This window comes from Phasianus colchicus, chromosome 18 (assembly GCF_987193195.1).
Source record: "Phasianus colchicus chromosome 18, bPhaCol1.hap1.1, whole genome shotgun sequence".
Lineage (NCBI taxonomy): Eukaryota > Metazoa > Chordata > Aves > Galliformes > Phasianidae > Phasianus > Phasianus colchicus.
In genome coordinates, this window is record NC_143453.1 from 12,106,196 (window position 1) to 12,132,974 (window position 26,779).

A 26,779-nucleotide genomic window follows, 5' to 3' on the forward strand; every position below is an offset into this window, starting at 1 on the left:
GGAACCCGAAGTTTCACATGCCTCCTAGAACGCAACTCCTTGGGGATCTGGGCAGTTTGCAGCTCGTGCAAGCCGCAGTGCAAAAACAATGTGAAGCTGACAGTGCTCAGAGCTACAAGTCCCAAGTACACAGCATCCCAGAAAACAAGACTGCAACCGCTACAAGATGAACTAAAAACAGCTTTCCCAGCTCTTTCCTGGCTTTCCACTTTCTTCCCATCGTGCTCCCTAACTGCACTGAGAAAATGCTTCTGCTCTCATTTCTGGAGCTGGCAAGATCCAAAGCCCAGATGAAGGGCCTGACAGAAGTGCCCCCCGCTGCCATCGGTACGCAGTGCTGCCCGGGGCACAGCCCTGCTGGGTGGGTGAAGCTTTCAGACACAATGCTGCACGCAGAGCTGCTGCTCACTGCGCGGATGTGAAACATGGCCAAATTTAGGCGGACGAATAAAGCCTAGCACAAAAGCCAACCTGCTATCCCATTTCAAGTCCCTGCGGTACTCTCCCTGAACTTGAAGTTCCCCATAAGCAAAGCATTATTCCCTAATATCAATCTGTTTTCACCTAACCATGCAAAATCCCCCAGCACGAAGCAGACTGCTTGACCCAAATGGGGTCAAGCAGTTCACAGAATTAAGAAGTCAGGTCTTATAATGTTGCGGATAATTGTGATTAAGGTAACTTGTCACTGCAACCTATAATTTAAACCACAAAATACAGTGCCTGCACAAGGGAGGCTCAGGGCACAGCTTGACAAAAGCCTGATCCCAACGGAGAATGTGGTCCAACACTCTTTGTTGCTGGATGTACAGCAGACTGGATCAGAGAACACACCCAGATGGAAACCAGCACCTCTGTGCCGCAGCAGGACCAGTGCTGGCAGAGGAAAGGGCCCCAACAACAGAGAGGTTTGCGACCTTTCCCAGAAGCAGCCCAGGGTAATCCCAGTTTCTGCCAGTCACTGGACTACTCCATGCCATTACCTTGGGTTCTGCTGCTGTCACCAGAGCCAGCCCTAGATTCTTAGCTGTGGAGAGAAGACTGGATCACGTCTGCATGCCACATGCACTGAGAATGCTCTTCCTAACGATGACCTCTGAGGAAGATTTAGGAGAGACTAATTAAATAACAGCTTTTTAATTTTTCAAGGCTCAGAAAATGCTACTGTCCTGGTAGGATGAATACTCGCAAGGTTAACTCTCTATACTGCCAGGCAGTAATAACCCCTGATTTAACCTCTGAGATAGCCAAGGTTCTGAGAAATTACCTTCTTTGGAAAGGCCATCCCTAAAAAATCCAGTCAACCAAGTTCAGAAGCTACGAACAGATGAATATATTTATCCTTTCTTGTTACAGAAAAGTTATAACGGACATAAATTTGAGAAGTATCTCATGTATTAAAATCCCATTTTTCAACATCCTAAGCATCACGTGTTGTAACAACATGGCCATTCCAGAAGTAATTGAAGACAACATAAAGCAGTACTGCTACAGAGGGACTGCTGCCCTGTTCCCTTTATCTCCAAAATGTCAGCCCAGCATTTCGCACATTCATGTGGTGAGCAATAAAGCTGACAGCCGGGCTGTTTGTGGGGTTAGTTCTAAAGCAGGCCCCAGGTACTGCTGATTCAGTGCCTGCCAATGCAGTTGCTCTGTAGGGCACAATGGCGACTGCTAAGTCCTACCCAAACTGGTGAGTGAGGAGTCAAGGTTTTATGAAAACTGCAAGCTCTTTGTTGTAATTAAAAGCACACAGATCAATAGTCACTCATCTAGGTGTACATAGCATCTGCTTAATTAAAACAGCTGGTTCTTTTCAGCAATCAATTAAAATCAGTTTCATTGATTAAACCAAAAGCGTCCTGGCTCTTAAGATTTTACTATACCATGAAAGCTCCGAGGAGCAAGAAAGGCTCATGCACAGACAAAAAAAAAACCAATGTTTTCCATCCCTGGACAACGGTTACTTAATCTGAAGTCTCAACTGGTGTTTGAAGAGACTGCAGGTTACAACACAGAAGCCCCTGTCCAGGTCTGCCTCTCTCCGTGTGCTGCTCACTGAAGGTCCAAGTGTGAGAAACAACACGTAACCACACCTCTTATTTGCATTCAGTATCATGACAACTCTAGACCTCTGCTTTATTTATTTATTCAAAACTCCAAGGGAGAAAAAAACCTACATCAATTCCGCTACATTTTCAAGTATTCCTTTGCACGACCTTAAATCAATAAAATTGCTTATAAAGAATAAGAACTGATGTCAGCAACAGATGCCAGGCAGTCATTTAATTTTTCTAACGTTTTAAAATATCCAATATGAGATAGGCTCTTTATATAGCTCAGCACACGTATAAAAATGTTTAAGCGTGAGGAACTGGATTTCGATTTGTCTGAAATACACCTTTGATCACTGGATCACATTCCTCCCAAAAACAGAACGGGATGCAACAGGACAGGTTTCCTCTCTTGCTTACCAAGGACTTCAAAGGAAGGTTCCTCAGGCATCATCCCTGGGAAGCCAGATCCCCCTTGAGCGCCATTCTGAAACTGCCAATGCACAAGGAAGACCCAGAACAGTGACCAAAGTGCTGAGATCCACCTTTTTGCCCTCTCCTCCCAAGCAGGTTTGCTCTACAGACAGCAGAAACAACTTAGATCAGCAATAGCCCCAAACCAGACAGTTGTTCTGTTACAAAACTCCAGCAGACGCAAACAAGGACGCCTTCCCTCCTCACTCTCCAATGAAACCACTTAAACAATCTTCAACCTGCTAATAAAGAACTGAAATGCTCTTCGAAAGCAAAAGATGAGTTCGCTCCAACAGAATTTTTAGGCTTTGCTAACAAATTATTCCATAAGCCAGCTAGACTAAATATATTCAATTTGGGCTTCAGATATTCAATATATTCCTGGCAGCCACTTTCCTATGTACTAAAAGAGCTACTACTCCAGTTCCAGTTGTAATTCAAAAAAGTAGTTCTCTAGAACACTGTCATGGCATGATACCAGTGTTTTCAAAAACTGTGAATCATTTAAAATGCCTACACTCCATTGGAATTCAGGATTTAGCTACTACTCACATTAAGCAGAGTGGCCAAAACACAGAGAAGTTGTTCCAGACCCTAAATCAATTCTCTTCTCCAGCAAGCCTAAGGAGATCGTAACTAATAAGAGCTTTTTGTCTGCGTAACATTTAAAAGCAAACATGAGATTTTAGAGGCACACTGGAAAACGTTCAGTTCCTTCTAAAACACACTGAAGGAAACTTCTTCTCTGCCTACACAAGCTGCACCAACAGCAAGAAAAGTTAGCATCAGCTTCTGTGGTGGTTTTCAGATTTGTGAGCGCAAGGAAAGAGAATGCCAACTCCTCAGTATCATCCAGTTTCAGGGGGAAAGGGTGGCAAGTTCAGCGGTGGGAGCCTAGAGAAAAGAGGAGGGATTGCTGACCCCTGGCAACCCGTGGACAACAGGAACAAGGGGATGTTCCAGCGGACAGACAGAGCAGATGCTGCAGAATGGCTCTCACAAACATTTGGGAACCAACTGTGACTTCAGGAAGCACGTTTGACACAAACAACTCCAACTGCACTACTCTCTGTTCAATGATCAGCATAGCTGTGTTTCAGAATATACTTCTATTTTATTTTAGACTTGAATATTACTCCCCACACCGTGGAAGACATTTCTATTTAAAAATGCAGTTTCCAAAACTGTCTTCCAGTTAATGAAATAAGTAATTGTGCATCAGTAAAAACGCCCTTCCTCTTGGAAAAGAAGTGGGAAGAAATTAAAACCACTGCATTTAAAGCGGCAAGAAAATCCATTGGCATGCTGAAGAGCAGCTTACTCTCACATCACATAAATTTGGTTCAGGAGGAGCTGTACCTCTATTCCACTGGAAGTAACACTATTTCCACATAACCAGGTTTCCTGCATCTAAAACATTAACCAGGCTGAAGGCTGACCTGGAATTAGTAATTCACAGGTAGCCTGCATATTGAAATATCTTCTCAGCATGAGGTCATAAAGCTTGAACACTGGTGAACTAGTATAAGTAGTGATGTTCACAGAGAACACAGAGCAGGAGTTGATGAATCTAATTGCTGCAGAAGTCAATGGATGCTGCATTAACTGGGATCATTCTCTATCATATGCTTCAGAGCAATTGTTGCCCAAACTCTTAGTTTAGGTGGAATTAGATAGGCAGCTCCTCGCAGCATTAACTGTTAGTGGAAGCCAGTGTCTGACACAAATACATATTCAGAGAGCATCAGCTTTTTCTATCCAGCTATGAGGCAGTGGAATATTAGAGATGAGCCTCAGCTCATTAGACTGTGCTATAAACATATTTCCAGCAGTCTGTACACTGTACCAAAATAAATACAGGCATTAAAAACAGTTCTGTATTTTTAAAGGAGCCCAAAAAAGGACGCTCAAATAGGTTTACACCCAACATGATTCTTCTCGTTATACAAGCAGGAGATCTGTGAACTTGTCTATATTAAGATGAAAGAACATATTTCATGCACAGATGAACATGTCTTTCCTGGATACACGTCCTGTGTCCTTGTGTAACACCACCCCAACCCCCTCTGCAATCACTGCTCACGTTTTTATGATTTCTTCCTCCATATATTTCCTCTGTATGGATATTTATGGAAAACTTCACTAAATCCTCCATCAGAATATTATCTATTACCCCTGAAGAAACTCTTCTTTCAGTTTCTCTTCGTGTCCCCCTAGCAAGTAAACAAGGGAAAACACAGCTGGGGTCTGGCTGAACAGTTTTCTGACCTGGATGGCAAATTTGAAGCTATGATCAGATGCAACTGCTGATTTTACATGAAATTCATTCCCTCAAGTGGAAAGAAACTATTAATTATTAATATTAATTATTGTTCATGCATCACACTTCTTTATCATCTTAATGATTTCGGTGCTATTACTGAACTTGAAAAAAATAGGCAATGGATTTACAAGTTCAGAACAGAAGAAACAGGCAGATTAACATAACAAAGTCTAATTTCCTCAGAAACCACGTTAAAAAAAGCAAAGAGTGTTCAAAAAAGATCCAGAATGCCACAGCAGACTTTCCCTCGTTTCCAGAATGTTTGTGAAGAAGTTGGTATTTTCAAGAGGTATGTAGGTACAGTAGGTGAATCTGGGTATACTCAATAGTCACATTTAAAACAAGTAAATCCTGATGGGCTTTGGAGCAATAGGACCTCTGCATTCCTCTTCCAGTGAAAACCAGCTGAGTAATTATCATTAGAGAGATGTTCAGAGCAAACCTGTAAATGCCTTTCTCCAGTACTTGTTTTTTCTTGGTACCACAAGCAAGGATAAACTGTCTACATTGAGTGTTCCAGCTTGTGTCTACGTGCAGACCGTGTTTCACAGCCACGTGTGCCCACTGACAGCTACCCCTGCACACAGCACTCACCAGAAGGCTCTGGGCAGTCCCAACAAGTCTCGTGGCATCAGGAAAAAACTACCAAGAAGCCTTGCTCAGGTATCTATCCCAGGAATGCAGAAATCACTTAAAACTTCATCATGGGGGAGATTAGCCAAAGGGAAAATAGTTAAAATACGGTTTGGCATTATCTCTACACTGGGAAGAAGAGCTGGCAGGCTGGGACAAGCCCTGGAGGATGGGCACGTGGCAGCTCCGCGGCAGGGTGAATCGCACCGCAGGCACACCTGCTGCTTTGGAGCCCAGCACTGCCAGCTCCCAACAGGTGCAGCACGAGCAAAGGCAATTATGATGGAGTGCCTGAGGGCAGGAAAAAAGAAAATGAAATACCCTACAAACTAAGCTGAAGCTTTAGCATTTCTGCTCTGAAAGCTCAACTTTTCACAGAATTTTTGAGCTAGCCAGCTTTTTCCTGACATTAACTGATTACCACTCCTCCTTGTCCAGTTCTCTGTGCTCTCCAACAGCAGGTTAGAGCTGCCAAAGCTACTCAAACACTCCCCCAGAAAACGTGTTAATTATCTCACATTTTGTCCCCAAAGCTACACGGACTGTGCCACGTGCAGCATCCCAGCTTTCAGCTCTGCTCCCCTGCCCCAGAGGGTAGAGACATTTCCTGGGAGCTTTGTTCCACAGTTCAGCCTTGTAACCGAAACCCAGCACTCAGCAGGCTCTAAGAAGGGAGCACGGCCACCTCGTTATGTCTTGTCCACGAAGGTAACAGCCAGCTTGGATGCCAGCAGCCCCAACCCATGACAGAGCAGCGACTCAGGAGCCCAGGCACATGGAGGATACTTGAGTCACATCTGAAGAAGTCACGTTCACATGACTCACTGAATCACAGTGGAAGTTCCGAGGAATTTCAGAGAGCTGTGAGCCATCACTGCGCATTCACATTAGACAACAGCTCTGGAGAGGGTGCTGTTAAGAGCTACTTAAAGAAAAAAAAAAGGTTGATTTACAGAAAGAATTAAGAAAATTTGTTTTCCTCCTTGTTTGACCGACCCGGATGGCTCCACCGAGGATGAAGAAGATCAGAAGGGCTTTGTTTTGTTCTGCCACTCCCACTGCCTCACTGTCTCCTTCTGCATATAAAAATTCATACATAAATAGAACTGCATTACCTACAGCTAAGTTCACATCCCTAGTGTTCTCCACAAAGGGCTCTCAGCCTTATTCTGTGTGTTGGAAAAAAGCCCACATAGGAGCAAGTTCTCCTGACAGGAGCTGCAGCTGGGAGAGCCCACAGCAGAGCAGGGGAAGGTGTAAGAAGGAACTGCTGAGGACTGACTGCAACCCCTATTCCCCTTCCTCTTGTGCTGCTCAGGGGGACAGGAGGAGGCAGAGGGGTTGCGAATGAAGGAATCAAGTTGAGTGTGCAAAAAAAAAAAAAAAAGGTCCTGACACTTACTTTACAGTGATGGCCCCAGCACGTGGCACAATCCTACCACAGAGAACACATCCAAAACCTGAGGCCATAAAATAGCAGCTTTGTAGGAAACACTTAAACCTAAGCAGAGGCGCAGTTCTCAGATTGCTGTCATCACCAGCTCTGACCTTCCATGCTTTCATCCTGCCATGCCCTTCCCTTGCAGTGCCATACTGAAGGCTGGGATGGAGCAGTAACACGTGGAGCACTGAGGAAGCAGCAGTTCAAAAGCTTGATGCTTAAGAACGACAATAAAAGGACATAGATGATCTCATCTGAAGTTAGCCAGGCAGATTCTAGTAATCCTCACTAGATCTATGAAGAATTGCAGGCTACTGTGCTTCCTTACATGTTAGAGAAACCTCACAGAAAGCAGCCTTACAAAAAAAAAAGCAGCTAAAATAAAGTGTAATTGTTTTTCTCTGGCTTTAAATTCATTCAGACACTACTCTTTAAAAGAATGTGGGAAAAAAACTTAAGGAATTGAGAAGAAAAAAAAAAAAAGCAAAAACTGGAATTTGTTATGAAGACTATTTACAGTATTTCAAAGCGTAGATGACCATAAAGTGAACAAAAGCGACAAAAAAATAACATTGCTGTATTCAAGTGCCATGCTCCTATGAGAATATGGGACAGCATCATCTGTTGCAATGAAATGTTTGAGCTGATCATTTCTTGTCCTTGGCACTCTGCTGACACACTTTTTAAAGCTTTAATTAAGAAAAGAATCAAGACAGCACTACAAACTGCATAGACTCGTGCCCTACAGTCTCTTCTGACCACTAATTTGTGGAGCTGGGGCTCAGCCAACTTCCATTGAATCTATGGAGAGTTTCCAGCAAACTGTCATCGCAGTGGGTGCAGTTCCTGATAGGGTGATCATCCACGGCAAGGGAAGCGATGCCCAGCTGTCACCAAACAAGTCTGCTCCAGGGTGCCTGAATTCTGCAGTAAGTCAGGAAAATTACAAAGTCCAAATTGAAAACTGAGGAATGAAGAGGAGCATCTAAAGACTACCAGCCACTGGAAGAGCGGATGAGAGCATGTCCAGGCATTTGTTGATGGCACAGTGAGCAGATATATAGCAGTCTGTATGATATATTCCATCATAAATCACTTTGCTAAATTAACTATTGGACGGAAGTCTTCCTGCTAGCTCTCTCCTCCAAGCAAAATGTTTCTTTCTCCTTCAGGTCTTAACCACAACGATTCAATGATTTCCAAGAGCAAAGTTCAAAAATTCTATTTTACTTTCTGTTCGAAAGTTCATCATCCTGTTACAGAACATGATCTGGACCTTGGGCAAGGGAGAGTTCAGTCCTGTTTCAGAAGGTAAAGCCCAGGAGGTGCAGGATGATGGACACAGCTGAAATAATGCAGTCAGCTGGGACAACCAACAGCCCTCCCAGAGATTTAAAGCAAGCATGCAGTCATTAGAATATCCAGGAATAATCACTTTGCAGTGAGATTTTAAGTGGCGCGTCAGAAGATCAGAAGCATGTTTTAATCCCATCTTTTTAATTCTTTTAATATATCTTCACTGAGTTTCTGAACAGGAATGGTAAGCAAGAGTGAGAAAGGACATCAAGGGAGAAATATGAATTATAAACAGACTGCTTAATTAACTATCTCAGTATAAACTCTCTTTTTTATTATGTTATAAAAATCCCGGTACATCACGACTTGTTCCAGAGAAACATCTTCCAAAAGATGAGGCCAAACTGGGACTAAAAGACAGAATGTACATTAAAACCTTAAGTTTCCTAACTGAAGTGTTGGCAGGAATCATGAGCCCAGAGAATCAATGCTTCATCAGACATGCAGGAATCCACCCATCGTGCATGCACAGTACAGTGTTCTGGAGACATATTACAACATAAACCATGGTCGAAGCAGCCCAACAGAACAGTAATTCTATAGGAACTAAGAAGAAAGCTGGCTTGAAAGAAGGCATCTCATCTTGCCAAGTGGATTTACACTAAAATATCCTTTCCTCACTCCCAAAGCAGTTAAAGCAAGAAAAATAAATAACATCACTCTGAAAAAAGCAAACAAAAGAACAAGCATATTCATCATTAAAAAATTTTAAAAAAATGCACCATTCCACTAAACAGGGCTCCACTGCATTCAAGGACAATCACTTGGCAAATTGACAGAGCTCTCTCTCTATTCACCAGAACAAATTCCGCTTGTGTTTATGGATCAAGTGAATTCAGACTAAAAATACAGAACGTGGTGGGAAGGAAGACACAAGCCTTGGCCAACCCCTTTGGAGAGGACAGTTGGACGGAACAACACGGAAGAGTCGTTGCATCAACCCAACAAACCATCCCAGCTCAGCAGATAGGATCAGATGTTCAACTGTATCTCGTAACCCTGAATCCTTTACTCCTATAACAACACTGAAAATCAAGGGTTGTGGCAGCCATGTGCTACAACAGCTGTGTAGTTTGGCGGCAGGTATCACAGGGATAAAAAACAAAACAAAACAAAAGACAGATGAATTGGACAACCTCCTCCTTCAGTAGCACTCGATGGCCTGAAATTCACACCCCGACATCCTCTGAGGGATGAATTAAAAACACCACAAACACCCAGCTAGTAAATGGAAAAACAATGGCTAGCTCAAAAGCCCATTTCTCATTTTACCAGATATGAATTATAGATCAAACACAGCAGGCTAGAAAAGAAATCATTAATTTTTCAGTTCTTGAGCCACAGATTTAGCTCAACCCCGCTAGCCTTTGGAACACAGCGCAAGGAAGACGTTTTGGCAAAAGGAATTACCCACGCGGAATGACATACAAATGAAAGTTTAAGCATGACATTGTAACCATGAAGCTTTCAAAGACAGCCAACAAGCTTCCGCCCGCACCCACCTCCGCCTCCTGCCCCGCGGCTGCTGGCTCCAGGCCGCTGCGAGCCCTGCTGCAGCTCGGGTGGGCTGGCTGCTGGGGGAGCAGCATGGCCTGCTGGTCCTGGCACACCTGGAGAGGCCACTGCTAGGGCAAGCAGTGTGTAGAGAAAGCTAAGTGTGTAAAATGAGGTCCCGCTCGTGAGGCAAATAAATAAATAAATAAATAATCGAAAAGGAGCTTATACACAATTAAAATAACACCAAATGACTTCTGATACCAAAAAACTGCCTCCCCCCAGCAGGAGCAGCTACAAAAGTTTTAAGCTGAACCTTTCCATTTCAAAGCATTTCCGTGATTGATCTGAATTTAAATTAAAACAATACTTGTTTATAAAAACGTCCACGCATTCTGCATCCCCAGCACTGTGTTTGAGTTGTGTTGATACAGATATTACATTGGATTATTTCCCTGAAGACATGAAAGAAAGCTAATGTAAATGTCAATTTAGTTTTGAGAATCTTGGGAGAATAAGGCTTTGCTGACTTTATTTATGAAAGCCCTTATATATTTAGGCAGTTTCAAGTTTGCTTTGTTAGGCTCCAACTTACACATTAATTTGTTCATTTAAGACCTTTCTGCTATTAACTCAGTCTGAGGCTGAACCCACGCTTCCTAGAGAGCAGTCACTTCAGAATGGCACATGTGGACCTTTTTTTCAAGGCACTTACTGGCTGGTCAGCTTCCATGAGCTCTTCCCTTCAAAAAACAATGGCATCATCTCGTATGCAGCTTGACAAAAATCTCCATTTCTCATCTTCCCATCTTAGTACTGCTACCTCGCTCCATAGAACTTGTTATCCAGTTGCCCAAAGGGCAGCACTTCCAAATTATGTGACTTCATACAGGATTAAAAAGCATTTCAAAACGGTGCACACATACACTGGGAACAGCTGCTTTGTGTTCAGCTTCAGACCTAAAACTCAAGGCTCTCGTGTTCTGCGCGTGGCTCCGCCGCCCTTCTTACTGGAAGATACCAAAACACAGCAGCGTGTGTTTATGAAAGATATTTCATCATGATTTCACATCTGAGGACAACAAATTCTGCACTTACAGGTTCACAAACAGAAAACCATGGTAACCACTGCAATATCTGTGTTACTGTACTGTTTATTCTGTAACATCCACATACCCACCACTGCCTGCAGAACGGGCCGAGAGCTCACAAGTTTAGGAATTTTGGACAGTTTTGAAGCAAATATAGCTAATTACATTACAAACTACAGAAGAATGATCAGAGATCAAGTAATTGTTTTTCTGGACATAGATTACTCACTGAAGATTAATGCAGCATACGCTGTTGTGCTGTACTCACCTAAACGAACGACAGCAAACACCAAGCTGGGATCCCCAAAACTGCCTTTTCTAAAGCAAAACAGGATCCAGGCTGACTGCAGTTTTCCAGCCAATAGCATTCTTTGCAAAAGAATAATACCGGATTTCCACTAAAAACAGCAGCACTACTATTTCAGTCCCTGTACCTCTTCCTTCCAACTTCACTGGCTCCCGCTGCCATGCAGTGAGCGATGGCTGCTCCCTGGCAGCCCGGCACAACTGAATGCTTCCCATGGCTCAGCGAGGAAGGAATCCTCTGTCCACTGGCTTGACTCAAAGGACATTAACTCAGTGTTCCACTCTCGTAGCATTTACACAAATACACTGATTCAGCTTTAAAGATGCTTCTCCCCATTCCAGCACACACCTGTTCCATGCCCTTAACCAGCCTACACCACGTATTACTTTATTCCAGATATCTCCCGCTGCAAGCTAAACAAAATCCGTGGTTTCCCTTTGTAGGTCTCGTTCTGGCTGTCCATCACACATCCCATGGAAACAACACAGAGATTCCAATGCCACAGGATCCTGAAGTCGATTTCAGCTAAGAAGCATTTCCTAACAGAACAAGTTGTTAACCAAAAGAGATACAGGTACACTTAGCAACTGCCTCAGGTAACGAACCTCAAAAATCACAAGTCCAAGGTCACCAAATGTGTCTGTCTTCATTTCTTTTTGTGTTTTGAGGAGTAGCATTCCTCAGTTTACACCGCTACCAGCCAAGTAAGCTTCCACACCATCTGAACAATTTTGTAGAGCCTGCTTCTATTTATAAAAGGATACACATGCAGCATATTTGGATAAACATGGACAGCATTTAAAATAGCACCTCAAAAAAGACCTTAAAGAAAAATAGAAAAGCTGTTTGTGTATTCATGTACAAAGGCTGAAAGGCGCACCCTGGTCTAACAGAGGCAGCCTCTCATCCTATTTCCATACACCCACATCCTCCATCTCTGCTCGCTAGGAAAAACAGGCAGGACGTTGCCTTCCCTGCATTACCCATGTGGGCTTCAAACCTGGATCTGCACTTAGCGTTCCAACAGCACTGCGATGGCTGCAGGCACCCAGCCACCAACCACCCGTAGTGAGACAGAGCTCCTCTCTCCTACAAGAGCAGAGAATATTCCTGCTGAACATAAACACCATTTTTTCCTCCCTTGAGGAAAAAATTTTATTAGCTTACAGAAGTGTCCTGTATTGTCAGCTCTGCTGCTCCCCGTGGAAGCAAAGATTACACTCTCCTGGCTATAGCCAGAAAACCCAGCTCTCTTCCAGCATTAGGAATGATTAAAAAAGACTTCTCACACTCCAGTTAAATGCATCCTCCTGTTGAAATTGCCTGGGTTTTTTTTGTGTGTTTTTTTTTTTAATCCTTCATGACAATTTTAGATACAATATAGAATAAAATTATATATCAAGATTAAATTGCCACAGTCTAAAAGGCCTTTGCTTTGGCATAGCAAGAATAAACATTTCGGAAGCTGGCAGACGCGGCCAGTTGGTAAAGCCTTACCTCTTCCAAAGTTAAACTACCGCGGGAAGCTGAAACCTCTCCTTAGTTTTACATTTAAAAAAAAAAATACCTGGCTCTTCTCCACTGAAAGCTACAATGCCTAAATTAGTGTTTGTTTCAGTGGGAACTCAGTGATGACATTCACCTAATTAAACCAGTGCATGTTTTTGGACACTCCTCCTCTCTCCAGTGCCATCCGCATGGCTCGGCACAAACCCTGCATGAAGCTGCTCCCCACCAGTGCCAGAAAGCCTTGGTTTGGCACGTGAAAAAATAAAAGTCATAATAATAATCAGAAATAGGTTAAGGCTTCAAGCAGCGAGTGTGGTTTAGTAAGAATGCCCATCAGAGTGCCAGCTGTCTGTGTCTGTGGCATAAATGACCCACTCTGCCATCCTGGTGGGGAACCCAACACACAGCAGCACAACTCCCATCACATCGAAGTATTGCACCCTGGTCTCTGTTACAGACACTGTGTTGCTGCCGTGCTTCCAAGATGCCCAGCTGACTGCATGCTGCAGAAAAGTCACAATGTGGCCATTACCAGAAATTCATAGCCTACTGTATTCAGCAAAAGACTGAAGAACTTTGTTCTCTTTATTTTCATGACTAAAATAAGCCATAGTTTTTCCATACAACCTTAGGCACCTATACATGCAGGCACTGCAGCTAAGCTAAAATGGAGAGGATGCTGGCAATAGAAACAACAGTAAGTAGCATAGTTTGAACCAGTGAAGAGCATTGCCAGCTCCAGCATCATCGTTCACTGGGTGAAGTTAAGCTTTATAGCACAATGCTCACTGACAGCTAAGTCGCAGTCTCTACTAATACTGCAGTTACACAACCTGAAGTTGGAAAGTAAAGCTGGAAAGTTGACGAGATTCGGGTTCTGCGGATGACCACACTAATGCTTACATCACAGCAGCCAGCAGTCCAAGGCAGAAGAGCCCCGACTGGGTTGGAATGGTTTACACTGTTATCCTTAATGAAAATACAAAGGAAGGGTTTTGGAAGAAATAAGCTCAATACGCTGCAGCTGAATCACTCTGGATTCTGGTAACATTAAGCAGAATCGTTCTTCCTTCTTTGTGCCATTTGATTTGTTCCTGTAAGTAAATTAACCTAATTATTATATATAGCACTATTTATACATTCATTCGCAATGCTTACAGTTAATGCACATTTACTTCCCTACTGTGACAAACCAGAGCACCTACTCACACAGCCCTGGTTATTATTAGAGGCGCACACCGGGAGCCGAGGGCCCACAACACACCCGCTCTCAGACGCTTTTCCAGGCAGAACAGTGACAGCTAAGGAGCTCAGATCCCCCTCACAGAACCAGAAGGAATACCACAGGGATACAGCAAACGCTAGACAGTCAGCCGAGGAAAAAGAATAGAGAAGCATCTCTCGTGGAACCTTCCCAAGTGAACGCATCAATCCCACTGATCATCACCACCATGACATCACAGCGCACACAAACACCCTTCAGGTGCTACTGTTCAGCAAAGTTGTTTGGCCCACAGCTACAAATAAAGATTACACTGCCTAGAAGCCAGCCCTGGCATCAGACAGCTTTCCGTCCAGCAGAAGGCCCTCACGGTGCATGGCTGAGCACACAGGCAGGCTGAGAACGCTGAGCTCAGAGCCATTTCAGAGAGCTGCTGAGGAGCACGTGTAGTGCCCAGAAAGCATGCTGTCTCCTACTCCGTAAGCAGTTTTTGAAATCATTATTTGCTTTTTTCCACATATATTGTATTATTATATATTATATTATTATGTATTATTCATTTCCACATGCTGAATTTGGTGGAGTCTGTGACATCCCACTGGGCTGATCTGCACCAAAATCTGCTGTGAGAATCCCATCCTTTGGCCAGTTTCATGCACTTACGTACAGATAAAGTCCTGAACAGACAGAGCAGCCTCAAACCTCAACAACACAAACAAGAAATGAGCAGAAACTCAAGTAAATCATCACCTGCTAAAGTTCCCGTGCTGCAACCAGCAAGCAGGCTCATATGAGCAGCAGAGCTTGAAGCGGCGGCAGGCAGTGCCTCCTCTGCTGCAGCACTGCTGTGTGTACCAGCAGGAGCAGTGCATGCTGGCACCCAGGAAAGTGCAATCTGCACAGCCTAAAGTAACGCGTCACAACAAAAGGAAAAGCCCACCAGGAAAAGATGCTACCAGTACACATACTGCATGCTTTGCTCCCAAAGACAGACATCACTAAAACTGCTCGGGATAAAAAAAATAAAAATAAAAAAAAATAAAAACAACAGCAAATCTGTGCAGATCTGTCCAAGTATTTCTGAATGGACAGGACTTCAGAGACTGCCTAACAGCAGTTGCTCAGTTAAGTGTTATTTTCATCACAGACACAGCTTGGCAGCAGCACGGAGCGTGTGTCTGGGATGTTCTCTGACACAGCACTAACATTCCAAGATGCACAGGCCAAGTTACAATATGGAGATATCCTAAAAATATCTGATTTTGCATGTAATTATTCACTGCTAACAGAGAGCGGGATTAAGTTTGAGATTTGGCAATAGACACAAACTGTTCCTCGGTACACTGGCAGATCCTGACAGGACATCCCCGGGCACCCCGCTGCCATGGCAGGGTGTAACAGCCCAGGGCTGCACAGCAGCACACCCATCACAGCTGCACGTTCAGAGCATCACACAAAAAACAAGGCGCAGCTCCCGAGACAACCTCAGCCCATCTCTCCAGGCGCAGGGAAATGCCGGCATTAAGATCCCTTTTTCTGATTGTGAAACCACGTGAACAGAATAAACACAGCACGCTGTGAGCCGAGTTTGTGGCCGAAGGCAACTCGTGTGCTGCGTGTGCCCGCGAGGCCCCAGCCATGATGAGGAGCCCAGTGACGAGGATGGGTTTATACACACAGCGGTTCTTCGAGCGGAAACGGTGCGGTATCCTGAAAGGGTTCAGCGGTCCCTGAGCATGAGAGGCATTAAAGCCGGCAGTCAGCAATCACGTCACGCTAAGCCAAGAGCACTGCTCAGCGTCAAACGCCGCTCTGATTTAAGAAACCGTTTGGCAAAACGACATCTGCATTTCGCTCTGCACGCTGAGCCACGACACCCACACCGTGAAACACCGACAATTACACGACGGCACAACTTAAGGAGGTTAAAACCGCGGCCACGCGCCCACCAACACCGAGCCCTCGGCCCCTCCAGCGCACAGCCCCGCACGGCCCCGCACGGCCCCGCACGGCCGAACCCGCGCAGCCACCCGCGGCCCGAAACCGCGCCGGGCGGCACGGCCGGACCACCGCCCCACAGCGCCGGCACCGCGCTGTGCCACGAGCGGACGTGGGAGCGACAGAAAACGGGGGCAACAAAAAGTTTCATTTCCCCCCCACCCTCCGCTCCTTCCCTCGAGCCAATCTCGACGTGCCCGTCAGCTCCTCGGGCTCCGGGCTCGGTTACATAAACGGAGCGCACGCCTGGCGGCTCCGGGCGCCGCTAAGCCGGCCCTGCAGCGGCCGAAAGGGAGCGGGGCCGGGGAGCCGCCGGCCCCCGCGGCGGTACTTACGTGAAAACGAAAAATAAAGTCGTCGAACCCACTAACAAGGCGGCCGCTGTAGACACGGGGATGTATTTGGTCGGTTTAAACCTCTTGCCGGTGCTGCTGGGCATCCTGTGGCTTACACATCACTGAGTGAGTCCGAGCCGGGAGGAGCGGCCGGGAGGACGCGGGCACGGCGGGGCCGGGCGGCAGCAGCGAGGGCCGGGCCGCGGCTGACCTCCGGCACAGGAAATCCCACCCCCGGCGCGGCCCACCCGGCGGATGTCGGCCGCCCCTTCAGGCGGCGCGGGAGGAGCGCGGCGCGGCCGCTCCCCGTGCCGGGCCGCTCCCCGGGTTCCGCGCGGGGCGGCGCCGAGGGGCTCGGAGCTCCGCGCCGACGGCGGCGTGAGGCGCTCGGCTCGTCCGACACAGCGCTGCTCCGAACCGCGCCGCGCGCTGCGGGCCCGGCGGAGCTCGGAACGGAACAAGAAAAATCCGCGAGCAAAAAATAGAACAAAACGAGAGCTCTCAGCTTTGCAGAGTTTGCAGTAAAACCGAAAGCATCGGCTTTGGATACGCGGAAAAGCAGAGCGAGCGGCGGCCCGAAGGCACGCGGTTATGCGAGAGCCGGGCTCTGCCCCGCGGCGCCATCCGGCGCTCTGCGGCACTGGGGAGCGGCGGCAGCCTCGGGCCGGGCGCTGCCATCAGCCTCAGCTGCGGCGCGCCGGGCGGCACCGGGCGGGGAGCGGCGCGGCGCGAGGGGCTGCAGGGCCAGCGGCTGCTCGGCACGGAGATGGCCGGTCCTTCGCCCCGCGCCTTACGGCCGGCTGCTTTACGGAGTGCCACGCGGTGCCGAGCCGAAAGCCTTCCGGCACGCGTAGCGGCGCAGCGAGCCGAAGCAGCGCTGTGCTCGGGCAGCATCTGCCCCGCCGCGGCCGGACGCGGGTCGCTGACTCTTGAAGCACACAATAAAGCAGAAGACGCATTTTAGGAGCGCACTTTGGCCACTCACACAGGTCGGGTCTAAATAAAATTCTCCAGAAGAGCTTTCAGGTTAGCGCTACTTTACGTGTACTGCAGAATTGGGCCAGGACCCAGTCTGTGCTTAAAACACCGGTTCTTGTTTGCAAGTGTAACAGCGTACACCACAAACACAAACTTCACATGAACAAAAAGTATTTCCACGAATGCAACTGGCACTGAAGGACTGCTGTAGGCTGCGTGTTCACCAGGAGAGCACTCATTGATATTGCATACTTAAATTCACGTGCTGAGAAGTCACACAAACAATTCTTCCCCTCATCTCCTGGCTCTAAAATGATCGCTGAAGATTTCATTGGCATCAGTGAAGCACTGGGTTATTCCCCTTCCTTCTATTTCGAAGCAATAGTAATTTTACTAAGTCCCGTTTGGAAGAACTTTAAGACAAACCCCCCAGGCTGTTGAGTAGCCAGCTGCTAGGCTAGAAGACCAGAACATTCCTCAGCCAAGCGCTATCCAGAGAAATCACTTCACCTGGGCCCTCATCACTTGGCTTATGGAAACTGCAGACTTGAATGGATGGTGTTAGCAATCCATGAACTGTAAGCATGGACCAGTTAACCTAAGCAGGAAGGGAAATGTCTGAAAATCAGTTAAGTATGCACAGGTAAAAAGAGGAGTGTGGGGGAGAGAAAAGGTAATACAGTTCAACAGACTTTGTCAATACTAAGACAAACATTAAGACAAGAACACTTAGAATATTAAGACAAATGATGCTTCCTCCTGTCTTCTGCACGTTAGCGAAACCAAATCCACCCGTGTTGCTGCCTCCGCCATACTCTGACCCACAGGCTAAGAACACATTCCCAGCAGAGATCTTTAAATAAAAAGCAAATCCTTTAAATGAAAATTTACATTTATTTTGAAATTTTTAAATGTCATTTCTATCAATTTAGACACAGCTTGACATTATCAGATCAGAGAATTTACAGTGACTCATGGATAACAATTTGGCTTTTACATTCAAATGCTACGTACTTCAAAAGAGCTTTGCTTTGTTATTTCCAAACCAGAAACACTGAAGAACACCGTATTTTGCCTTTTGGCCATCTTTGTTAATTAACAGACTTTTAATATCTGCTGTACTTGAAGGGGAACGTGTACAACACTAAAGGAATTAGTTTGAATGAAGTGAGTACCTTAGTTGCAGTTCCACATTTAAGACTACTGGTTGATGGTAGCATCAAAAGGCAGTACTAAGCAGAAATACAAGTCATTCTTTTTTTAAAATATGTTTTCCTCAGGTAGACTGCAGAGCCCGATCTACTTAGAAAGCCTTTTTATGAAGACAGAGGTCTCACTAGCCAATATTAACACCACAAAGTTTAGCAAGTTTTGTTCAGTTTTCATACTTTTGAGAATAGTAACATAGAATTCCATTGCTATCTAACACTAACCTTGTATTAGTGGTTAACAACAAAATTCAATTAATCTATCCAACTTAAATTGTGTTGATTTTATCACTTAATATATATTTTCTCCTACTCTCTAGCAGTAACTTGAAACCAGGCAAGCAATTAACGCTTGTAGGAAAGAGATTTGATCAACTTGCTCATTACTGGCAAGAATTGTGCCCCTTCAGTGTGTACAACATGATTACCTGACCTAAGAGAATAACTGAACTTCTCCCTTCAAGAGGGACAGACTCCCAGAATGCATCCTGTAAGGTCACCACCTCTCCAATTCTCAAAAGCAATATTAAGCTCCAAGGCCCTGAAAAAAAAACAAAGGCTTATAAATTTTAGAGTGTAACTGTTATAAAATGCTGACTGCTGGTACTCCAACATTTAAGACTCCTTTGCGTACATCTTAATATAAGAGACCAATACCGCCTTCAGTCAGCAAGAAGCACATTGTGGAAGATCTGGGACCACAGCTACAACTCTGTGCTAGGCTCAAGCATTTCTAACATTAATGACATCCACAAGCAGTAGAGCAGAGATTTTGTTTTCTAATAGGAAAATAATACTCAGGTCTCGTGTAATGTGTTTGCTAACCAGCTTTATTTTCCCTGTCCAATGGAACACCATTAATAGTGTGCCAGAAATGCTCTACTGCCTGATGTCACAAATGTTCTGCATTTCAAGAATCACAGGTGTGTTTCCTACTCAGGAACAAAGAGCAGAGAAGAACGTGAAAGGATTGCTGTATTAGTTTCAGAAGATGTGTATGCCATCCTAATCTTCCCTGTTTGTAAAGTCTGTTAATCTTGTCAACCTGGGTAGGACAATATGCATCTCAACACCCAATGAAACAATTGTATTCATAAGCCTTTAAAGCATATAGAAAACTCAATTCTATCCTCTGATGCTGTTTCAAGTTTGTTTTATTCACTCTTTTGGATGACCATAAATAAGTGTTTCCACTATGGAAAAGAAAGTTAGCACAGTACATTTTCATGACTGGGGAATGGATTTTCTGAAGACATCTTCAAAAGGGCAAAAGCTTAGAAAAAACAACCTGAACATTGAATTCAGTTCCTTATAAAGTCCCTTGTAAAAATAAAAAAAGAAAAAATATAAAGAAAAAACTGCAAGGCCCAGGATGATTTATTGCTTTTCTTCATTTTCCTTGGTCTCTTTCTTCTCAGCTTCTTTGCTCTCTTCCTTTACAGAAAGCTCCTCTAGTTTTTCAGCAACTTTATCGGCACTATCATTTTTGTCTGTGCCTGCTAAGAGATTGATGAGGGACAAAAAAAAGAAAGTTACACACAGGAAGTAGTCAATTTTCCTGTAACAGAGGAACAGTAAAGGTGGAAGGTAAAGAGGATAGGGAGGAGAGACAACCTGTATTTAGAGTAAGAACAAAAGCAACTTTCCACTGAGCACTGGAGTGACTCATTCTGTTTCTTCTTTACTAATTTCTTCCAGTATCAGAACTCAAGAAATACCATTTGAATATTTTAATCACTAAATGAGGGTCTAATCGTACTGACAGAGAAATACATAACATTTGGTCAGCTTTCATGCTACCAGTAACAGACTGCATTTCCATGCAACAAGGAAATCTCCCAAGTCCCCAGCTTCTTGTCTATCTCAAATGAAAACCACCCTTCCCAAGACTCCACTTCCCCAGTTTGAAACTGGGACAGAAAGGAAGTTCCTAAGAGTGAAAGATTCTGATCTGAATATCAAAAGCGTTGATCGCCAACTACTTGTAATCCGTACTTTAGGAAGATGGAAGTGTTTATTTCACAAGATATGCTATCTTGTAACAGACAATTATACAATGCGATGCATTAAGCTATTCAATAAGGACCTGTGAAGACATTCTACCACTTTAAATACATTAAGTATTAGAATTGAACAATTCTATTTCCATGATTACTTAGTTGTGGTATTTGGGACGGGAAACTGGAAGGAGAAAATATCACTGTGGTTAGAGTGCTCACAGTTCACTTGTGTACTATAAACCAAAAGCACTTCTTCTGCAGCAGTTCAAAAAAAAAAAAAAAGAAGAAGAAGAAGAAGAAAAGCCATGTCCCAGTAGCAACTGTAACAGCCTTCCACAAGAAAGAAGGCATTCATCACGCCTGTGAGTGATTACTCTTGCAGACAAAAAAGCACCTGAACTGAAGACTGCAGTTCGGTACAGAGTGAGTCTGCTCAAGCACAATGATACACAGGGGGCAATAATCACTCAACAGCAGAGGCACAACATTTAAGACTTAACCCTTACCTTTTTTTGCTCTCTTGTCTACTTCGTTTCTGCATTCTTCAAATTTTGCCTTGAATTTCTGTGCATCTGTTTCAGTAAAGATAGAATACTTTGTCATTAACTTTACCTCCTTCCAACACTGAATGTTTCTCAAGCATCTTCCCTCAAATTCAGACACTGTGTAAACAAAACTTGTAGGTACTTATAAAGTGATTGAGTTTCAGATCATACAAAAAGCTCTACAAAAATTTTCAGCCACTTTTTTTGCGCAGATCTTGAGCAGCAAATCTAAGAAAGCCTCTTCACACCTTCAAAATATTTGAAATAAGATTCCAGAAGGAACTACTCTGTGGTCAGTACGACTCCTAGCTGTCCCTGCCTCACAAAAAATAAGAATACAACAGTATCCTAACACAACTATGCACAAAAGACTGAAGATTAGGTATGAATTACTGGTCCTTCTCCACTACATTACACCCCAGAGGAACTCACAACCATAACACAACTTAGAGTCTCAGCAACAAGTGCTAAAGATAAAGCTTGAATACTGTACTAGTAAGACAAAGACTTGAATTCAAGTTAATCTTGACTACAATAGCTAAGGAAATATGATCTTTCTTATGTTTTGGTCTAAGTTACCATAAACAATGTTTATACAGTTAATACAAGCAACAATAGATTGCTAGTCTGATCAGTCAAGGTACCTCTTAACACCAGAACCATAGAAACAGCAATCTGGTATGCCAGCTTGGTATGACCGACCACACGAGGTCACTGTTGCCCCACAGGAAATTCAGAAGCAGCTGTGAACTAGTTCAAGATATACTAACTCTTTTTCAAGCATCACAAAAAAAGATACCTGAAGGGCTGACTTATGCCTGTTCACCTGTCACCTGTTCAGTCAGCATTATGTTTGCATGAAAAAGCTTAAGCTTAAAAAGTTCTTAGGGCACAAAGCTCTGTAAATATTACTGAAGATTTAGTTGCTATACCATACATCACCACATTTAGTAAAATGTGTAACTGACTTCTCTCAGAGAAAGCAGCAATTAGCTATTGCTTCCAGGCAGCAGTAAGGTGCCATATCTAACAGTGCTTTGCAGTAGCATTTGGAGTATAACACAACAAGTTCAGCAGCTGTCCACTCACTTTCCGCGTTTAAAAACCGGATTGCCAGAAGCTCAGGCTTGGGGCATTCATCTGCAAAGTCAGCATGTGTGTTCCAGACCCATGCCCTGTCGCTCCCAGCATTAGGCCTCAGCTCCATTAAGGGTGTGACTGAAAAGCAAGCATTAAAAGAGGTACAGAGCACAATAATACATGTTTTTCACACCAGCCTTCATAAATCTGAAGGATTTGTTGCTTACATAATGCATTTTATAAGAATTACTTATGGATAAATAAAAAAACAGTGGCATCCAAATATATTTTTCTTTGCATCCTCCAATAAAGTGACACAATGTCATTACTGTATAAAAGAGTGCTGGATTCACTATGGTGCATCTTAATTCTGTCCCAAAACAAACAACTTCTATACTTACCCTCAGAGATGCAAGCATTAAGCACAACCCTTAGGAACAGTCAAATGGTTTAGGAAGAAAAGGCACTCAGAGAGAAAAAGACCATTCTTTTGCACACTGAAAATATTGCATACTACGAGAAAAATAGTTATTCCTAAACTTAGTCATCTAATCAGGCTCACTACTCTCATTCAGAGCTTTACTACAAGGGATTACAAAATTCTGCACTGCTGCAATAAGCATACATACATATTTTCAGCCCATTTGTTCCTTTCCACAAAATGGAGGCCTTTCCCTCCAAGTACATTTCTTGCTTCCCCCCATCCAAATGCCTGGCTCTTGTGTTTAGTTCAGAAGAAATCTAAAGACAGTCAACTCACTTTTTTTTTTTTTTTTTAATAAATTTAGAGATGGGATTACACTGTTTCACTTAACGCTTGTAAAAATGAAAAGGGTCCTTTTGTCTGCCTGCACATCACCAGAAATTCAGTAAAGGAACCAATACTGCAGGCAGTTTTTCCAGGAAAAACATATGTTTATGTGGATATTTTCCTAAAGAAAAGGTTGATTACTGTTACTGGTTGGTGACTGTGCTGCTTCTGTTTTTGCCTTTTCTTTCACCCAAAGCCAGAAACACCTGTGCTCTGATAGTTTGACCTTCTGTGAAGGTCCACAGAAAAATAAACGTCATCGCTTCTGTACTCAGATCTGTATTGTTAATTTAAGCAGTTATTTCAAACTACCTAAATGTAGCTTAACTCCAAAGATACTACATACTCTATAAATAACAAAGTATTATCAAAGCCACCAAGTAGACACGTTTCTTTCTGAACATTTTGTAGTTAGCTGAATATACCTCTTCCCCAAAGCAGAGAAATGCAGCCAGACTAGCTTAGCAAAGTATCTGTTCTCTAATGGTTAAACAATCACTTCTACAACTCAGCCACATAAGCAATAATTATTTAGTGCTCTGCATTACTTTCTCATTCTTTCATGAAAAATGTCAGCAAACATTCCTTATAATAATCAGTATTAAGGTACACATTTTCTGTGATCATTAAAGAACAACAAAGCGTTGGGATCAATGACACCGTGTTGTCTATCCCAGTTAAATTTCAAAGTGTCTTCAAATATCAGCACTCTTTAAGAACTTTCATACTCAACGCTGCAGGCTATCATCAAACTACTTCTGTTCATAAAGGTGAGCACTCATGTTTTGATACATGTCTTTTGTGGACAGAGCAAGAAATGATGGTATTTATAGTCTACTGTAAGTTGGACACTTGCTTTAAGAGGCAGCAATTCTCTGGACACTGCTAAAAGCCACTGGGCTCTTAACTTTCAATGTATAAAGCTCCATCAAGCTTAATAAAAAAAAAAAACACACAAAACAAGAGCATGTATAGCAATGCATAACATACTGTAATGGTTTGCGCAGATTTTTAGAGTTTTATCCCTCCTCATAAGGAGGCGAATTGTTCCCTTCTCCTTGTGCTTCAGCAGTTTTACATCACCAGTTCCTCGTTCTTTCCATTCTGGAAGGTCATTCTCAGATGCAAATCGGAACAGCTTTGCTCGCCTTAAAGAAGAAGAATTTAAGAAGTCAGCCTGCATGTAACAGTTTATTGAAACAAAACACATCCACCTGTACGGTACAGCAGATGTTTTTTAAGCCATGCAAGAAAATGTTTTGAAAGAACCTTGGGAGGTCCTGTGTGGAGCCAGGAGTTGGACTCCATGAGTCTTGTGGGTCCCTTCCAGCTTAGGATATTCTGTGTGATTCTGTGACCACTGCTTTTATTCAGCATGCAGTGTTAGAAACTGATACATATTCAAGTTTACTTGCAAGCTGCGAGGAATTCTTGAACATCTATGCCAGTTTGTTATATTCCAGACACACTTTGGGAAGTGAATGTATTTGACATTTTAAATTAATGTATAAATAACAGCTTTTGCTATTCATAGAGTTCCTACATTAGGAATACAACTGCTACAGCCAGCCAGCAGTAATTTTAATTCCAAAAATGGAGTAGCCTGAAATTAAGGCTCTTGGGTAATTCCAAGCCTGGTGTTTGATGCACCATTAACAAAGTCCTTCACCCTCTAGAATCACTCCCTTCCAACTCCCAAATCCTTGTTATTGCTGCTCTTCAGTCAGGTACAAAGCAAGCCTAGTGTTGCACCGCGGTGCAGCTTACCAGCTTTAGAACATCATTCTTTAATTTTTCAAGATGCCAGTGTACCAAAGGAGAAAAACAAGAATAGTTTGGGAGATCAGTCAACACTGATCACAGAGTTAGCCTGAAGAGCTTAAGACATTGCTGAAGGAAAGGAAACATCTGGTCAAGAGACACTAGTTCCAAATTGATTTTTGTCTGGGATGTGCCTGGGTTCTATGCTGGTCTTCCACTCCTTTTGCACTACATGTTTTAGACTACTATCACATACCTTCAAACCTTTAGTTATTATCCAAGTTCACGTTTTCTTTCAGGCTAAATGAGACAATATTAAAACCAGATTCATGATGCCATCTCCTTCATGCTATTCCAGACCTTAATCAGTTCCTTGGGAGCAGTGCTGTCAGCCCTCCCCAACTCAAACTCTGCCATAAACAGCAGTCAACGTACCGCTTCTTCATACAGAGATTCCTAACAAGTTATCCAACTTCTTTGTAACACATTCAAGCTTAAGTATAAATGGTTAGATAACGTGTAGCAGTGTTCTACTTACATCTTAAAGAGCTCTTCCTCATCCTCTTCCAGAGTTTTTATTTCTTGCTCAGGAAGGGAAACGATGGGCTCAAACTGAGGATCATGGTTAGAATCATCTGCATTTTCAGTAGAAGTATCATGCTCCTCATGTGCTTCCTGGAGGGGGGAAAAGCAAAAAAAGAAAGATAAACTTGCTGCATACTTATATTCACAGCTATTCAGCAATTGCATCTCAGCAACTGAGACGCGCTCTCAAAATAAACCAAATTCACTATTGAAAATTAATTGCTTTGTGTCGATGTGCAGTTAGACTAAGAAAGAAGAGGCCTTGTGCTGCTTTTGTTTTACCATCCTGGCTTCTGAGAAGTCACTTCTCCAATCGTTTCTCCAGCACGATGCGCTTTATGCTACTAACAAACGCACTACTTCGTGGCTAACAACCTACCATTAATGGGGAGAACAACCATCACTAAAGAAAACACCTCTACCAGCCTAAGTCCATCAAGACAGGCAACAGAAGTTCATTGTTCTCATCCTACGTGTCAGAACTCCCCACAGTCAGAGAGATTTCTGAAGCACAGCAGCAACACTCATTAAGTTATTTGAGTTTACTTCCTTCAAAGCGCACCCTCTGAGGAGCTTTGTTTTTAATTGGTGGCTCAACGGCCAACACGAGGCTTCCTACGCAGCCGCTCGGGGTCGGCCCGCACAGCCGCCGGGCTCGGGACGGCTGCAGCCCGGTGCGGAGGCACGGCACCGCGGCCGCGTGGCACGCAGGTGTGCCGGCAGAGCGCTCAGCAAAGGAGCCTTCAAGGGAGAGCGATCTGCAAACTTAACGAGGCCACAACAGCGATCTCAGGCGGAGGGAGGCGATTCGCGTCTTTTCGTCGGTGCCGCTCGAACAACACAAAGGCGAACGCACCCGCAGGGCGCACACACGGCCTCCCGGCCCGCGGGGCCTGCGAGGGCTGAGGGGCGGCACGGAGCGCCGCGCTTCCATGGGAAGAGGAAGACGGGAAAGAACGCTGCAAAAAACTTTCGGTTATTCGGCTCGGCGCGTCCCCGACGGAGCGGGACGTTGAGATCGAAGCGAGCCGCGTCAGGGCGCGTGGGGAAGGGAGGAGAGGAGCGGAGCGGCCCCGGCGCCACGTGCGGGAGCGGGCAGGCCGGTATCGCGACAGGCGGCACGTGGGCTGCCGCGGGCCGGGCCGCGGGGCGAAGAAAGGCGGAAGGAGCGGGAACGGCGCGGGAAGCGGAGCTCCGCCCGAGCGCGGCCCCGAGAGCGGCGCTGCCCCGGCCGCCTCCGCGCGGCTCGGCCCCCAACCGGGCCTCGGCCCCGGCACGCGCGGCCCCCGCCCGCTTCCGTTGCCCCCATCCCCCACCCCGGCCCGCTCCGCCTCCGTTTTCCCTCCCGCCGCCGCCGCCGCTCACCTTGGTGTCCGCCATGGGGCCGGGCTCGCTGCGCTCCGCTCGCCGTCGCCGCTGCGCTTCCTGCCGCGCGCCCCCGCCCCTCCCGCCTTTACCTCATTCCCGCAGCCCGCGCCGCCGCGAGGCACGATGGGAAACGCCCCCTTCCCTTCGCGCCGCCCGCCCCGCCCCTCCGCCTCGCGCGGGACGCCGAGCCGCGGCCGGGCAGCGCG

The 26,779-nt window shown here is 44.9% G+C and overlaps 2 protein-coding genes and 1 non-coding gene across 8 annotated transcripts in view; all 3 read right to left on the reverse strand.

The window, feature by feature from the left end:
* ZDHHC8 (zDHHC palmitoyltransferase 8) overlaps positions 1-16,459 on the reverse strand; it is a 94,664-nt gene extending 78,205 nt beyond the window's left edge. For all 4 annotated transcript variants that reach the window (XR_016472048.1, XR_016472047.1, XM_031592780.2 and 1 more), the window contains exon 1: positions 16,238-16,459. Coding sequence is in view for 2 of the 4 variants with exons in the window: in XM_031592780.2 (XP_031448640.2) it covers positions 16,238-16,341 (104 nt within the window). In the remaining 2 variants the exon portion in view is untranslated. The remainder of the gene's footprint in view (positions 1-16,237) is intronic.
* A 1,627-nt stretch (positions 16,460-18,086) lies between these two features.
* Positions 18,087-26,727, reverse strand: RANBP1 (RAN binding protein 1). Of its 3 annotated transcripts, none has more exons than XM_031592787.2 (6): positions 26,571-26,727; positions 25,159-25,295; positions 23,850-24,007; positions 22,058-22,186; positions 20,930-20,995; positions 18,087-19,922 (listed from the first exon to the last, which is right to left on the reverse strand). In XM_031592787.2, exons 1-6 carry the CDS (start codon positions 26,583-26,585, stop codon positions 19,801-19,803), a joined length of 627 nt encoding a protein of 208 aa, XP_031448647.1. In that variant the 5' UTR covers positions 26,586-26,727; the 3' UTR covers positions 18,087-19,800. The 3 variants fall into 3 exon arrangements, with proteins under 3 accessions (XP_031448647.1, XP_031448646.1, XP_031448648.1); XM_031592786.2 differs by lacking the exon at positions 26,571-26,727 and adding an exon at positions 26,062-26,336; XM_031592788.2 differs by lacking the exon at positions 26,571-26,727 and adding an exon at positions 25,585-26,004.
* LOC116228747 (small nucleolar RNA SNORA77) lies at positions 20,725-20,856 on the reverse strand. The gene has a single exon (XR_004166858.1). It is a non-coding gene; the product is annotated as a small nucleolar RNA SNORA77 (small nucleolar RNA).
* Positions 26,728-26,779: the final 52 nt, after the last annotated feature.

Coding starts and splice junctions, on each gene's coding strand:
- RANBP1 (XM_031592786.2), bottom strand. CDS start 26,139: ATGGAAGCGCGGCGCTCCGTGCCGCCCCTCAGCCCTCGCAGGCCCCGC. Junction 25,296..26,061: donor GCCGTGTGTGCGCCCTGCGG/GTGCGTTCGCCT, acceptor TCCCCCCTCCAG/GAAGCACATGAGGAGCATGA. Junction 20,996..22,057: donor CCGGTTTTTAAACGCGGAAA/GTGAGTGGACAG, acceptor TTACTGAAACAG/ATGCACAGAAATTCAAGGCA.